The sequence below is a fragment of the Charadrius vociferus genome, unplaced genomic scaffold (genome assembly GCF_000708025.1).
Source record: "Charadrius vociferus isolate BGI_N301 unplaced genomic scaffold, ASM70802v2 scaffold136, whole genome shotgun sequence".
In the NCBI taxonomy this organism is placed as follows: domain Eukaryota; kingdom Metazoa; phylum Chordata; class Aves; order Charadriiformes; family Charadriidae; genus Charadrius; species Charadrius vociferus.
The window spans coordinates 607,403-623,291 of NW_009648960.1; the positions used below are offsets into that span (position 1 = coordinate 607,403).

Consider the following 15,889-nt stretch of genomic DNA (forward strand, 5'->3'; position numbering starts at 1 on the left):
TCTAGCAAGTACTTCCTCTCCTGTCATTTGGATCTCCTTGGCAGGGCTGGAGATGCAGCCTCAAGGTTGGAAAGCTGAGATCCAGGGGAACCCTGTACCAGACAGCAAAATGTCGCCAAAAAGGATCACAAAAAGCCTGGGTCGGGGTGGCTCTATCCCATCTGCTGTGATAGCATGGCAGCCTATCCTACCCTTGGGAAGAAAATTCACTTTATTAACCAGAGCCATGCAGTTCCCTCTGTTGCGCTCAATGATAGGAGTGCTTGAATTTTTTTCTGTGCGGGTAGTTGCCTGTGGGAATCTTTCAGGGCTTTTTTTTTTTTTTTTTTTTGACTTTTCTGTTTCCAGGAGCATCTTTTTCCAGTGAATTTCTTGTTAGGAGCAGGTGAAGGTCAATATCATCCCCTTCCCAGCAAGCTTGGTTAGAGCAGCTTCTCAAGCAGCTTTTCAGGTGGGGTTTTGTCTTTCTGCAGGTTCTGCCCTAAAACATGTCGCATACTCATCATCCGGGTAAGAGCACATTTTCTACAAGTCCCTCGGCATCATATTTTTGATGAAATTACTCTGTTCTAGTAGGGGAAGCAAGGGGTTGGGATGTAGAGTACAAAGATACAGAAATGTCTAAAATGTGATCAATCCCTTTTACATGGAAGATGTATCAATAAGGTCTTAATAAGCAGTGAGCAGTTGCTCTGGGACCGAGAATTATGCTCAGTATCTGGCCGAGTGTATGCGATGCAGGTATGATGTGCTGTCCTCAGCCTGCCCTCCCCCAAAGGCAGGTTGGCCAGGTCTGTGCTGGAGGAAACCTGAGCAGCTTCCCACAGCAATGCAGCCTTCTTTGCACCTCCCAGCCTGTCTATAGTGGTGGTATAGAGAGGTCCTTTGACTCCCTGGGGATGGTGTGCCTTGTATTTCCAGTTAAATAGATATTGTGAGTTACTTGCTGTCCAGTCAACATAGGTGTGCTGCAGTTAGAGGTGAAAACAGGTATTTGTGGATCTTATTTGTAGAAGACCCCAGTGAATGAGATCCTGTACTTGACATAAAGGTGGTGCCGGCTCCATAGGTATCATGCAGGATGCTCCCAAGCTTTAGGGTTTTCTAACCACTGTTTCTAAATATCTTACCCCCAAAACTGCTGATTTGTGAGTAAACAAGATTGCCCATCAACTGAAACACTATCAAATGCTATCATGGACCCCTAGATTCGTTGTGTTTCTCAGAAGGTTTAGTCCCCTGCACTTGCTACTTGTGATATTTGGATATTAGGCCTAATGCACTCTATTGAGTAGGAGGTACTACATAAAAGCACAAGACCAGGAAATCTCTGCCTCCAAGTGTCTCAGGTCCTTCTGTGCAGAAGACGTTCCCGCCACAGAGCTTCCCATTTTGCTACTCGAGCACATAAATAGCCACTGTGATACTCAGGCTACATCCGTACGTGCCTTTGTGCATGGGGTCTGGATGTGATGAGGCAGACTTTCACCTATGGGTGGGTTACGCAAACAGAATTTGCAGGACTGGGTTTGGAAGAAGTGGAAGCAGGTCTAGGTGAATTTGGTTTAACACAGCATGAAGCAACCTATTAGAAAGCTCAACAGACCTACTTCAGAATGCCATTACAGCTGCTGTTCTGCCACAGACGTGGGTTTTTTTTTAAGCAACAGATATATTGCTGTTTGTGCAAACCAGGTAATTGAGCATTGTTTCCTGTTGCAAAATAGATTGTTAGGGCATCCACCAAAATGAACTCCACCTGACCACTTTGCTTTTGATTCTGCTTATTGATGGTTTCTGCTAACGTCCACGTATATGAATTTGTCCATGATAAGGCATCAAAAGGCGAAACAGTGCTGGTCCTCATGTGGCTATGTAAATATTCAGCTTGTGGTAGATTGCATTAAGTGTCTTATAATCCATCCCAATTAAAAAGCAGTCTTTATAGCTGTAATAGTTTTATTGAGAACTGTAACACATTAGACTTACAGATATATAAAGCAGTTAGTTTTATAAAGCATATAGGATATTAAAGTAATGAAAGACATTAATGTGACATCAATTTTTAAGGAGAGTTACTTGCTGAAATAAATGAGTATAGCCTAAAAGTTGATGGCATGTTACAGTCCTGAGTAATGAACCTCTCTGCCCCCTAAAACCTCATAGAATAAATAATGCTTGAGCAAGTCAGTGGTCATTAACTCTTTATCCTCTGAGAGCTACATGTCACATGGATGTCTCATCTGACTCTTTAACTTTTTAAAATTCATTCAGAAAGGAATTCTCTTTCCTGAAATAGCTGTAACTTGGGGTGCATTTTTCTGAAGTGTCTGCTTTCCTAGCATCTCCCCCTTTCCGGTGAAGTAGAACTGTGACTGATATTGCCAGATGCAAAATTCTCGAGGAAGCTAGTTTTTCCTTTTTCCTTTATTTCCTTCTTTTGTTTTTCCTTTTCCTGCTTTCTCACTGTCTGCCAGTGCTCTGATTCGTGCTTTACCCAGTGGTGTCTTGGCATACCAAGCCTGGAGAATCAAAAAGCATGTGTATGTTTTATTAAAACTTAATAAAAACCAAAACAACACTTAAGAAACTTTTTACTAGTACAATGGAGAATTCCTTAAAAAAAAAAAATAAAATTCCTAAAATCCTGGCTGGGTTGTGGAGAAGCAGAAATGAAACCCTCAGATCTCTTGAGAACATTACTATAACAAGAAGTATAGCGATTGCTTGCTTGAAGTGTGTCTCATTAACAGGAATACTTAGCTGGGCCATTTGTGTTGCTATAGTTATGGAAATGTTAGAACTTCTATGATCAACCCCATTTCCGAGGTATATAGCTCTTGTCAAAACTCCCTCTGGTCTGAAACTTGGCAATAGACAAAGCATGCACTTCTCATGGCTCTGCAAATCAATCCAGACAGTTTTTATTTCAATGAGAGAGCTTAAGAAGCAAAACAAACCCTGAACGTTAAAAACCTGTTTATTGCTTTCAGATGCCTGTTCACAGTCCTGTGACTTGTAAATGATTTTTGTATAGTTGCTCTGCAAACTTGCCAAGCTCCTGGACTGCAATGTCAACAAGGCAGTTCTAGGCCATGTGAAAATAATGTGAAGTGAAGGAGAAGGCAATGCTGTAAAGTTAGTAGTGTGTAGGAATTAGTCTTTCCCCATATGTACGTGCAGGAACCTTTATCAACAAAGTCCTGCCTACACCAGAGATTAAAATGCCACTAGGTGTTGACATGATTGATAAAATGCCTTCCTTCTTGACTGTATTCATCCATGCACTGCCCCAGGAATGAATGTCTTTCCTCTGACCACAGACCACTAATTAATGCCACAACTGTGTCTCCTCTGCCCTTCACTTGGTCCCCAGTCATCTTCAACCTTCCTACCAATGCAGTACCCTGTAAGTCTGCCTTTTCCATATGATCCATGCAAAATGCTGCCTCCAGCTTGAGCCTGGTAAGGCTACCCTTAGGAATTTGCCTTGTCCAGTTTCCCAGTGTGTGTTACAGACGGGCAGCAGCAAGAGAAGCAGTTGGGAGAAGAGGTATTGGAAGTGTATAGGGAAGAAGAACCCTTGATATTCCTCTCCTGGCCCCAGATGGTCCTTCTTGGTGTCACGCTTCTTAAAGGCTTCCTCTGGGTCCCAGGAAGGGGCTGATGACAGGCACCCTATTTGGAACTCTTGTCTTGCAGATTAAACACTGTCATCAGGTAAATGAAGTCTGACAGCTGCCAAACGTCCAGCTGGCTGCTGGGCAGCCCTAACACTGTGATCTCTGCTCTAATTGCCTGAATTAGCTGAGCACCCCTCCTCCAAGAACCCTGACTCCACTGATTAAAACATCATGCTACCTCTCACACATCCACATCCAGATGGTGTCATGGGAGGTGTTTGGGAGGAATCCCTGGGCTCCCAGTGCAGCGGCCTGAGCAATTGAATTTCACTGTCCTAAAGATCGTCTCAGGCGATTCTTGTGTCAGGGAGAACCGACACACCTGGGACAGGATGGGGCAGGAGGTCTGGAGATGGCTGTTTCTGGCCCTTCACATGAGTGGGATAAGAAAGACAAGGTGATGGTTGTGACTCTTGGCTCAGGGAGGAATTGACTTCCCCAGCAGCAGGAGCAACCAAGCAATGTCTCTGGCCTTCCATGTGTGATTGACCATGAGGTCACAGAAATTCTATTTTCCCCCCAAGGTTTGTTGTCCTGGGGATAATGTTCCTTAAGTGGGAGATGGAAAGAATAACAAAACCCTGCCAACAGCTTGCTGGGAACTTGTTAGGGTGGAAAGTGCTGTTTGGCAGATACAGATTCGGGAGGTCACCTCACTGCCCACTCCAAGTGGCTGATAAAGGACTCCTGCATGTGGCAGGAGGAGCCAAATGACTTGATGTCTTCTCTTGTTCCCTTCTCATTTCTTTGTGTATATATTTCAATGCACAAAATTAACCTGCCTGTTGGCATGTGATACGGGCTGCTTTTGACTCTTCAGCTAGCGGAACTGCTATGCTGGATTAATGAATCCGGCTCCTCAGATATGGTAAAAATAAAAGTAGATTTATCATCGACGCATTAGCATCTGCACTGGGGATGTATGTTACTGGCAGCAAGTGACTGATCAGAGTTAAAATGTTTGCTTGTTGGAGGAATCATGCCCACGGTCTTTCGTATGGGTTTTCTTATACATTAAAAGTATTTTGTACCAGTCACTGCCAGGCAGAACTAGTGTGCTAGCTGGAATACCATTGCTCCTCTAGGACTACTATTATTTCGGTGTAAGGATTTGTATCAATCACACTGGTGCAATAATTTATAATTTCAAAAATGTGGATGTATAATTGGGGCAGAAATTTGAGTAAATTGAATGAAGAAATCACATTATCACAAATTTTGCATTATTTATATTCATTTTTGGAACACTGTCAGAATATAAATGTCAAACAGGGAGATTCATGTTTCCAGTGAATAGAAATCAAAGATTCATCACAGTGATAATCTTCACTTTGAATACTGCGTTTTAGCCGCCCCACTTCAAAAAGGACAAAGCAAAGCAACAGAAAAGGTCCAGCTATGGCAATGATTAGAGGCTCAGGAAGAGGTGCTTCTGTGTGACAAGAGACGGAGATACTGCAGTCAATTAATGCACAAGGCCGTTTTGACAATCCTCTTCCCCTGTGCCATATTACAGGTGCTGGGGCAAGGTTCCATGACATTTAAGGGAAACAAAGAAATTTTATTTAAAAGGAAATACTTTCTTAAGGGCTGTAATTAATGCAAGAAAATGATTGCCATGGGATGCTGAGGACAGTATCATTCTAGGTGTGTTCAAAATGAAGTGCTGTCTGCATACTTTGCTGTACAAAACAGGCCCATATATAGTAAGTGGAATAATATTTTCAAGTTAAACTAACACTAAATACTAGCTCTCATCTTTCAGGGTACAAATGGATTACTACTTGGAGCTGGGAATGATAGGTTTTTTTTTTTCTTTGCTGCAACACTGAACCATTAACCTTTCCCTGAGGAAAGATATTGGTTTAGATAGGAAGCATGAGGAAAAAAGAGTAATTTGCCAAATATCACAAATGCTGCCTACGTTGAGTGAGCCAAATGGCTGTAAATGGAAATTGGAAAGTATTCAACAGGGCTGGGAGAAATATGCACTATCATTAGGTTAGCAGTGGAAGAAGACTTGGACAAAGTTGTTAGAAACTGCATCCTGTTTATTGTGCAAGGCACTGTGGGGATTCAAAGAGCAGAATGAAAAGGAAACCTTTCAGCCAGGAGAACTGGATGGTTTATAAGCGGGTCAGGGTAGAAGTTGGAGGAGTATGGGGCTGAGAAAGCTCTTTTGGGGGCTCTTGGCTTCAGTACAGAAGTCCTATCCCATTTGGAGGCCCTGGTATGGGCTGCCTGCAGCTCCTTGGTACACAGCGGGGTTTTCCTGTTCTGTGGCCAAGGCTTTTACTAGTGTTTAGTAGGCTTGAAATGCCTTAGTCAAGTGTCGTGGCAATTTTCTGGGGTGTTAGTGCTGCTAAGCTGTAGTGTTGCACTCAACTAACTAGTTCAAGTCCAGTTCAGCTGTCCCTAAGCTACACTGAAGTCACAACAGCAAATAGATTGTAGACCTGTTCCCATCAATGCCAAAAGGAATACATGGAAAGCAGAATTAACCACTACATAAAGATAATCCTAGTCTAGGAAAAGAAAGAGCAATTATTATTGATCTACATTTGGAAAAAGTAGTTGTTGCAGGGTGATCCATGTATATTTGAGGTATATGTAATGCACCTCAAATGCATGAGGTTTTACCTTCAGGATTTTATAGCCCTGAGGGTGGGGAGAGGGATGGAGTTTGAGGCAGAAACTCACTTTTTCAAACCCTGAAATGAAAACTCTTATAAGAAAATCCTTGTTTGAAATAATTTAAAATAAGGACTTAGAACTTGATCCCTATGTGGAACACCGTGCAGACCCTGCATGTCCAGGTTTTTTGCCTCCTCAAGATAACATAGCCAGGCTTGCTGAACATGTCAGCTCTGAAAGAAAAAGGACAAATGCATTGTACTAATACCACCTGCGTAATTTATCTGTGCAAGTCAAGGCCACCCGCATAATTTATCTGTGCATGTCAAGGCCACCCTGTTTAAGATGAGCTGGGTGCAGGCAGTAGGTTCAGCAAAGCAGTATGTCAAGCGTGTTGCCCATGCAGAGTGGCTGCCTGTAATAATGACCATTGGCCTGGCACGTCCAGCAGCCCAGGCTGCCAAACATCCCAAAATGGGGGAGATGGGTGTTTGGTGCTGTTGAGCCATACATCATCACTCAAATAGTGATGTGCCAACCCATCAACAGAATTAGCAGGTCTCTAGATCAAATGTGCCTGGACAAGGACATGGCAAGGGACAATGAAAGACAGCCAGTTAACATAGCTCTTAATGTCACCTTAAATGTTTCTTCCTCCTCTTTGTACACTGGGTCCTGCCTGGCCAGTGAAGTCATGAACTCAGCAGTCCTCAGTGGCTTCCTGGTCATCTGCAGGAGGCGTAGCTCGCTCAGGACAGCTTGCACCGCCTGGACGATATGTCCCTGGGTGAAACCATCAGACACCTTTGCTAGGCAGCTTATGTTCAGCAAGTTGGTGATTGCTCCACCATTCTGCAGGATGATGTGTTTCCATAGCACTGTTCATTAGGACCCAGAAAAAGAGAGAATGCCAAAGGCATACATTAAGGAAAGCAGGAGAAATATTTTTTGCATTTTGAAATAGAAACAGGAAAATAAGGGATATCAGTCAGTAAAGCCAAGATTCAAATTTTTCTAGTTTGCTGTTTCTTTCATCTACAGATTTGTAGCATAGAGGCCTTTAGGTACATCCGTTCTTAAACCATTAGTGATCGTTTGTTGGCTACCAGTCAGTACTTTTCAGAAAGTCATTAAGGACACATAATGTGAGGTGGATATGTGTGTAAAAATGGAGAGAACTACTTAAATATGCCTGTGTGTATACACAGAAAGAGAACTTGTCCAGAATATTCCCATTTGTGTGTGTAGAGTTAAGTACCTATATTAACAGCTTCTTTTTATTTCCGTGACCCTGACCATAGTTTACTCCTGCTGATGTGAGTGCTACTATTGGGACTCAATGTCTGGTTTGGAAGCCAAAAGCTTCCAGCTATGCAGGCACATGTTGCAAAGGCCAGGTGTAAATTTCTGTGATTGGCATTTTGCTTGTTAGTTAAATGGTGAACCTGTTTGTATCTTTTAGCTGTGAACCTCTGTGACGTGAAGGTTTTCTTAATGTTTGTGAAGTGCCTGAGATTCTGCTTCCAAAAACAAATTAATAGGACTAATAACATCTTTTGTTTTATCCTATGTAAAGCAACAGGCTGTCTCAGAGAAACTTAGTAAAACTTTGATGCCATCTCACCATACTTTCCTTTAAAGACTTATATGAAAACATTTGCAAAAAATAAGTATTATGCATAGAGATTAAAAAGATTCTTGAATGAGACAGACAATTTGTGATTTGAGTATCATGTGTTTGAATGCTCATATGTAGTATGAAAAAAGTGGGTGAAAAGTTAATGGTACTGGATGTTGGGGCAGTCACATAATGGCAAAAACCTGCCTTATTCTTCCTTCGATTGCAATGTCGATACTATGGACTTGTGCCCATAACTATTGACAACTTTGTACTACATTTCTCAGGCAAATTGTGATCTTTCACTTGAATTGTATCTATGCTCAATAATTACTGGCTAAATCACTAATTCATAAAAGAGGAATTGATGCAGACAACAGTAAGTGCTACTTCTGTGCAGCCATGTATTGTGCGCCACAGCTTCTGTTACAGGTAGGTTCATGTGTAATATGAGGTACTGACTTGCTGGGTGATTAATAGCAAGAAACCAGTATAGGATTGTGAATCTTCCAGTTCAATGATTTACACTGTATATTTACTATTTCCATTGTGCATAGATCGGAATATTCTGGTTTGTAACAAAGGGGAGGGCTGCAGCAGACAACCAGACACAGTTGTGCACTGTGGCTATGAATATTGGTTATGTCGTGGCTTTTCTGTCAAAACAAGTATCTTTAGTTCTCAAATCAGGTGTCAGGCACCGAAAATTGTCAAGATTGGAAGGTGTGTGCTCTGTACTGTAATGATGATATTTCCATTGAACTTCAGGGAAGACTGGAGCTAAAGAACAAACCAGGCACTGTCTTAAATGGGACAATGTCAAAGAAGTAAAGCTACAAGTTTAATCTGCTTTAAAATGTCAAGAGTTAACTTTTTGGGGCATTCTTAATTTTGCAGTTGAAATCTCGTTAGCTGGCCCTTTGTTTTTGACTCCAAATTAGTGTTGAGAATCCCAGAATGTGACAGTTCAATCCCCAGAAGTGAACACAGCTAAATTCAGCTGCTATTGCCTCCTTACTCTAGGTCTTATTCATGTCCTTTATCTGTTAGCAATTTATCAGAGCTGTAACATAACGTGAAACACATGTTAGCTTGCTTAGAGACCATTTCCCATCCACACTATGAGAATTATTGAATGTGGGAGAGATTTACAATGTGCTAGGCAGTCAAAACCTGTCTGAGCCTGCCCAAACATGCATCATCTCAGTACCTTGGCTGCCTCCATGAAAGGCACCGGACTTCACAATATAGTTGTATGATTTTGTAATAAGGTGACTATGCAGAGAAATGTTGTATTAAGGGTACAATTGTAGTGAGGTGTCTGAACTGAGTGTGGTTTCTCTTCTGTAATCTGCTGGGACATGATCCATCAGAAATCAGTGGCATGAAGGGAATCTGCTTTCCTTGATGTGGTGATCAATAGGGACATTCATGCTAGGAGCTGCTGGTAGGAGCAGCGCACCATTAAGAGTCCTAACGTGGTGTTTGGTACCATTCTGAATAGCCAGAAACCTTTTTTCCACATTATCTTTAGACTGAACCTAAACAGCCCTTCTGTTTACCAGTCACCACATCCAGACTCCTTAGTACCCCGAAAAGTGTACTAAACCACACAATATCTGTGATTAAAACATAGGAAAAAATACAGTTCAGGGAACAGAAGCCCTTCTACCATCCACTTCTGAAGGATTTGGACAAACTACCATTTTTCTGCAGTAATTGATTCACATTATTAAGCTTATTTTGGAGCATTTCTTTCGAGTCAATGCTGAGCTACTGCAGACTTCAAGGTGACTCAAATCTGAAACCAAACTTGCATGCCTGGAAGTTTGTCTTTTTTCTACCTGTGTAAGTTGAGCTAATAAAAGATAGATTTTTTTTTTTGTTACAAGCTTTGACTCTCAGCATATGGGGTCCTCAATGAATTTGTCAGACTTTGGAAGGGCATATCTATCACCACTTGATAGACTAGACATGCAAAATCGTGGATGCTACTACAATTTCTCTCATGATCTGTAAGACAAAAATGGAATTAGATAGTGACAAAACTCCATCCTCCAGACATGGTTCTGCTTATGGAGATGCCTGAAGTGTACTGTTTAGAGTATTGAATCTGGATAGGAAGAGCAGAAATTCAGGGTCCTTGTGCAAAAAGAAAAGCTTAAAATAGAAAGTGTTTATTGAAATAGGATCTTATGCTTTCTACAGGGAAAAAACACCTTGGGATGAACTCAGTGCATGCTAAACAACTCATGAAGAAATGCTAATCACTACAGAACAGTATCTTAAACCTTCTCCCAATTTCCACTTTATTATCCAATCTTTGGGGTAGCCTGTATCAGTATTAACTAAACTTTCAGGAATTGAAAATTTAGGCAATACAGAAATTAACTGAAAATTCACACATGGCATACATACTGAGGTTAAAGTAAATTCTGAGGATAATCAGAGCATGATTTTTAAACAGTAAAATTCATGCCTGAGCATGAATTTTAAACAGTAGCAATCAACAGAATCGCTTGAAATACTTGCCAAATCTTGAAGCGTAGTCAGGCCTGGGAATCAGAATAATTTTTTGGTAGACTTTGCAGAAAGGTTTAAGATTAGCATCGAAGGGACGCCTGGTGGTTCCCACTAGCAGCACTCTGTCCTGTGCTTTCAAAGCCTTAAGGAATTTGGGGAGGATCTTTTCTAGCCGTTTCGGGTTCATCTTCATTGTGTACATGTAAATACAAGGAGGAAAGAGTTGTTATCGATGCTGACAGTTTAGCGTTAACGAGGTGAAGCTGTATGTAGATATTCTGTATACAAGAGAATTTTGTGCTTTTTTTTTTTTAGTAGTAAAATTAAAACACAAATTGTGAACACATTTAGCACAAGCAGACTAGATGCTCAACCTAAGTAGAAAGCCTCTCTCTCCTGAAAGTCAGGTAAACGCTTGATTTCTGCTTATGTATTTGTGGGTTTGTGCTAGTGCCTTTCACTATTGAATTTGCTGGTCCTGTTATTAAAAAGCTGGAAGGAAACAACTCATTTAAAGAAGGAAATCCTGATTTCCAGTTTAAGGAGAATTATTGCTTGGACCTGTGTACCTGATAAACCTTAGCAGATAGAAAAATAACTGGGGCATGTAACCTGGTATGGAATCCTCCCAGGTCTCAGAGGTTATGATCTACCAACTCCTACCCATGGTTTAAATGTGAAAAATACACTCCCTAATTTTTGCTATGATTTCCAGTGTGCTGAGGCTCTAACCTGAGAACACAGCTTTTTGAACTCAGGATTCATTTCTTTGCAAAAATTTACTGTTTGACTTTAGAATAAATATGAGTCTCAAGCAAAACCTGTTATTGGATAGTTATGTCTGATAATGTTCAAGTGATTATTGTTCCATGATTATTGGTTGGAGAAGCTTAATCAAATTGCAGTGGTGTCACTGTACTGTTAAGGTATATGTGAATAGCTGGGTTAGGATCCCGTACCAGAAGTCTAATGACTTGGAAGCCTCTTTTTGGAAATGATTGAGACTTAACATCCAAGTCATCAACACTCACTTGAAAACTTCACTCTCTAGACCACCTTGTGATTTTTTTTTTTATTTTTTTTTTAAACTACATAGTAAGTAGCTCCCTGAGAAAGTTGAGCTTCAATTTCAGATCAGCCTTCCTTAATGTCAATAAGGAAGAAATTATGTCCTGCGAACCTTTTCAGTTGAAAGGCAATAATAAATACCTGTGAACCTACACTACATGTTCAGTCTTTGTGATCCGATTTTTCTGTTGTCTGCAGTAGCAGACAGCTGACAAAAAGGAGACAAAGCTCTGTTCTTTGGAGTGAAAGCTACAGAGGAGGGAAATTGGGAAATCAATAAGAAATCCCAAAAGTCTTCAGGGAGAGTCACACAGCTATTTTCTAGCTAAACTTGTCTTAATTACAATAGGTCTGTCTTCTCATTCTTTTTATTCTCATGGTCATAGTATGCATCTTCCTAAGTTTGCCAATTGCTTAATCACGATAAGTTGAGCTTGTCTTAGCACTAGGACTTAGGTTCCACTTTAGAGCATGGACATGTTGCTTGCCAGGATGATACATCCAGCTCATGTTTTTGCTCTTGTATGAACTATTCCTGTGGCTGTCATTCAACGCCAGCTGCCATCTTTTCATCTCCTCCTTGTGGTGCCTAAACGCTCCCAGGAGAGCAGGGTGCCTGCACTCCCTCCCAAAGAAAGTGCCTTGTAAGCACAGTAGGTCTGCCCTGGAGCAAAGAAGTCTTGACTTTTCTCTTGCTCAGAAAGAAAGGATGTCAGTCTGTCTACACCAAACAGTATGTTTGTTGTCTGAGGACATGACTTTAAATCACAAGCTCTTGTCCAAACTTTGCCATTCCCTTGTTGGGAAGATTTTGGTAATGAACTTGGCTTCTCTGATGATTAAACAAGCTGCTGTTAGATATCTACCTTGGAAGTTTTAGCCAGCCTTGCCACCTTTGCTCTGCCAGGGAGATCTGGTCACAGCAATGACCGAAGTGTGGATTTACTTTGTTTTTAACATGTTTTATGCTGGCTAAACTACTCTCTGTGATTTATATAACTGTTGCTACTCATAGGCTTCAATCTTTCCTCCTCTTTGTGTGTATGGGAAGGAAGTACAAACGTCTCGAAACACCTTGGAGAACATCAATATTACTAGAAAACAGAATTATCAAATTATTTTAGGCTGGGGGGGGTTAGAGGAATCCCATCTCACTGAAATGACTGATAGAACATAACAGTTGCTTCAAGTGAGGCATGGCGTGGAAAAACTGGAAAAACTGACTCTGTCAGGAGATGCAGAGAACTTTTAAAACAACTGTCTGACTCCTATTTCACCTCTCACTCGTAAAAATAAATCCTAATTTATCCCTGGCACTTAGAATATAATTTTTTGGCTGACAAATGATATTCACGGATTCCCACTGATCTAGAGTTGGTTACAAAAGTGTTCGTTGCTTAGTTTGTAGGAATCTTAATTTTAACATTTTAAATGATTGACCCAGTATTAGAGACCAAGCTAAACACTCAACTCATGTTAAGCCTGCTAAGCCAGACTGGCATTTATGTGTCAGCAGCTCCTGTTATGCCTGTGAAACTAATGTGTGTCCATAGCACATACATTTCAGGGCTATGTCCTGAAAGCTAATAATATCTCCTCCACTTTGAAATAAATGTGTCAGTAGCAAGAAGAGCTGTTGAAGAGGCAAGCTATGATTTCAGCCATCATGTGGACCCGAGCTGGAGAAAAGTGAGGTGAATTGTGAAGGTGACCCCTATTTGTTTAACTATGAGTGGCTGAACTGCTTGCACATCATCCTTGGCAACTGGATTTACCATAACATATTTGCTATTTGACTGCTTTGCATCCTTTGGGGAAGACTGGAGAGAGACTACTTTTCTAGTGGATATTTGAAGAATTTAAGGCTTCTTTGTACGAGGCTCTCAGTCATGGTGCCAGAAATGTCACACTGGGATGTGCAAAGCGACTTTCACTCACTTTGGCTTCTGAGGGCTGATCTTCTCCAAAATTCCAGTGGAAGGCTCCCCAGACAGCCAGTTACCAATGCCTGTCCCTCCTGTTTCATGCTCTCTGGCTCCAAATATTGGTTATGCTGTGAACTATCTTGGATGTGAGTGACTTCAAGCCTGAAGCTGTCCACTCCCTCCAAGAACACAGGTATTTGTTAAATACCTGCAGATCTTGGGATGCAATAGTAGAAGCAGAGGTGATACCCCCGACTCTGAGGTGGGCAGGATGAGAAATTTTTTCTACATGGGTGGCTACCGAAGATCATCACTTGAGGCAATCTTTGGCCCCTAGTCTTAATTTTAATCCCATCTGCACTTGCTGTCAAAATTTGAGCCCAAGAGAAAGGTTCCCTTTTGGCGTGGGGACCACTAGAGGGCATCAACCACCGCACACCCATCTGTTCATCCAGCCCTCACAGAAGGAACAGTCTCATCCACGGTGGTGCTTCATTGGCCTTCCAAAATACAGGCTTGCGTCCATCCCACAGTCTAAATGCACAGATCTCACCTTAAGAAAAAAGGTTCAATTTTTCACACGGAGCTCTAAAAGTAAAATATTTTGCAAGCAGCATGAATCTAATCAGGATTTCAGGTGAATTGCTATCTGCTGTGGTGGTTGAGTTGCTCTGCCAATTGGGCAGTGTTTTAATTTTCTTTCTAGTGGGGAAGCTGCACAAGGGAGGAAGGAATGGAGGCAATGGCAATAGGACTCCTGGAAGCCCAAAGAAAATAATCTGTAAACATAACTATTTAACATAGGCTCTTTGTTTGCACAGTGGAAATTTATCCTTGTTACTTTATTGCTCACTTTGGCTCCATCCAATTTCTCAAATTAATAGAGCTGAACAATTTTAAGCTCATCTTAACTTTTAGTTTCTTGCTTCATATTTTGAAATACTCCATTATTCTCTTCTACTTTTCAGTGCACTGATGAGCAGTGACTGGACTACTTTTAAATAAAGCAAGTATAGGTGTATAGGAGAGAAATGTGACCTCTTGGGGGCTCTTAAGAAGTCACAAGATTCTCTTAAAAGAAAAAAATGTTAGTGAGACAAGCTATTATCAAGCAAGCTTTGGCAGGTCTGGTCATATTGGTATGTGCTAAGCTAAGAAATATACTTGTCCTTTTGTGTTGGCTGTAATGCAACAGGAGAAATTATCTGCACTGGAATAAAAAAGGAGCAACTCACCTCTTCTTCAGCTTTCAGCACGGCTTTAGAAAATATTTTTTCTGTGTCTCCAATCCACACGACTGAAGGCTGCAAATGCTTAGCCACCTGAGAGAAAATGGGGGAGAGAAGGCAAGAAGTTGATTAAAATGGCTACAGTTTCATACCTGGGTGCTTATAGCTTATATATAGTAGCTTTTGAATCCATATTTCAGCAGCTAAAATTAGCCTGGTTTATTTTTTTCCAGAAATGTTCAGTACTCATGGATAGCACTGGCTCTGCTCAGCAGTCTTGCCAAATGAAACAGCTTCTAGTTAAGAATCTAACAATAAGAACCTAACCCAAATTGGATCATTTTGACTGCTATGCTTATGTTGCATTTCTCAATCCAAATTCAGTTGCAGTTCTGCAAAAGGAAGCCTAGACATGGAGTTCAATGGCAAACTATAGACCACCAGCAGCTTCAGACTGGCTGCCCTGCACATAGGATCCCTCCCTGGTTTTCTGAGGGCAACAGAGACAGGGAGACAGGCAAGATGTGGCTATTGCACGAGAAACAAAGGTACTAATCTTTAAGTGAAATAGGCTGATATGCAATCTTCTGGCTTACAAAATAGTGTTTAATTTGCAGCTAGCCCAAGAATTAAAATGGAACTTGTTAAATTTGAAGAAAGAGGGGGTGTCCTATACAAATGGGCTTTCCGGCTCCGAAGTCAGAGGCACTATACCTCTGGTTCACAGCAGGATGGCAGCAATGCTACAGGCTTTTTCACATCTTGCACTCTCCCTATTGCTATAGAAACGCCAGTGGTTTAGACATTCTGCTGCCAAATTTTAATCACTTTCCAGTGGCTCTCAGAGCTGTGCTTGTTTGCTCAGCAACAGAAGTGATGGCTCGAGGAGTCAATCGGCAAAGAGAAAGAGACAGCATTCTTCTGTCCTGCTACCCCCCCAGTTCAAACTGCCGCTTTCAGAAAGGAAGCTTACAAAATCGATAGGTTGTATACATCATAAGTTCAGTGTCTGACTGACAGCCAGTGCAGGAAGAATTAAGTCATGAACACCTTTCTTCAAACCATTGCAGTTCATTTTTATGGACACATTTCAAAAGCACCAAGCATATGTGTGTTGTACAGTAAAAATGGATTGAAGATAGGGGAAAAGAATAGTAGATGACAGCTATTAAACTTGTTTGCTCTGCTGTCCTGCTGATGGGGCGAAGT

The 15,889-nt window shown here is 41.3% G+C and overlaps 1 protein-coding gene across 1 annotated transcript in view; it reads right to left on the reverse strand.

Moving 5' to 3' along the window:
* Positions 1 to 422: 422 nt before the first annotated feature.
* The window catches only part of IQCA1 (IQ motif containing with AAA domain 1), a 104,253-nt gene continuing 88,786 nt past the window's right edge, over positions 423 to 15,889 (reverse strand). The window contains exons 15-19 of the mRNA XM_009887584.1: positions 14,687 to 14,773; positions 10,468 to 10,645; positions 6,957 to 7,195; positions 2,468 to 2,522; positions 423 to 481 (exon numbers count right to left, since the gene is read on the reverse strand). Coding sequence (XP_009885886.1) covers positions 423 to 481; positions 2,468 to 2,522; positions 6,957 to 7,195; positions 10,468 to 10,645; positions 14,687 to 14,773 — 618 coding nt within the window. The remainder of the gene's footprint in view (positions 482 to 2,467; positions 2,523 to 6,956; positions 7,196 to 10,467; positions 10,646 to 14,686; positions 14,774 to 15,889) is intronic.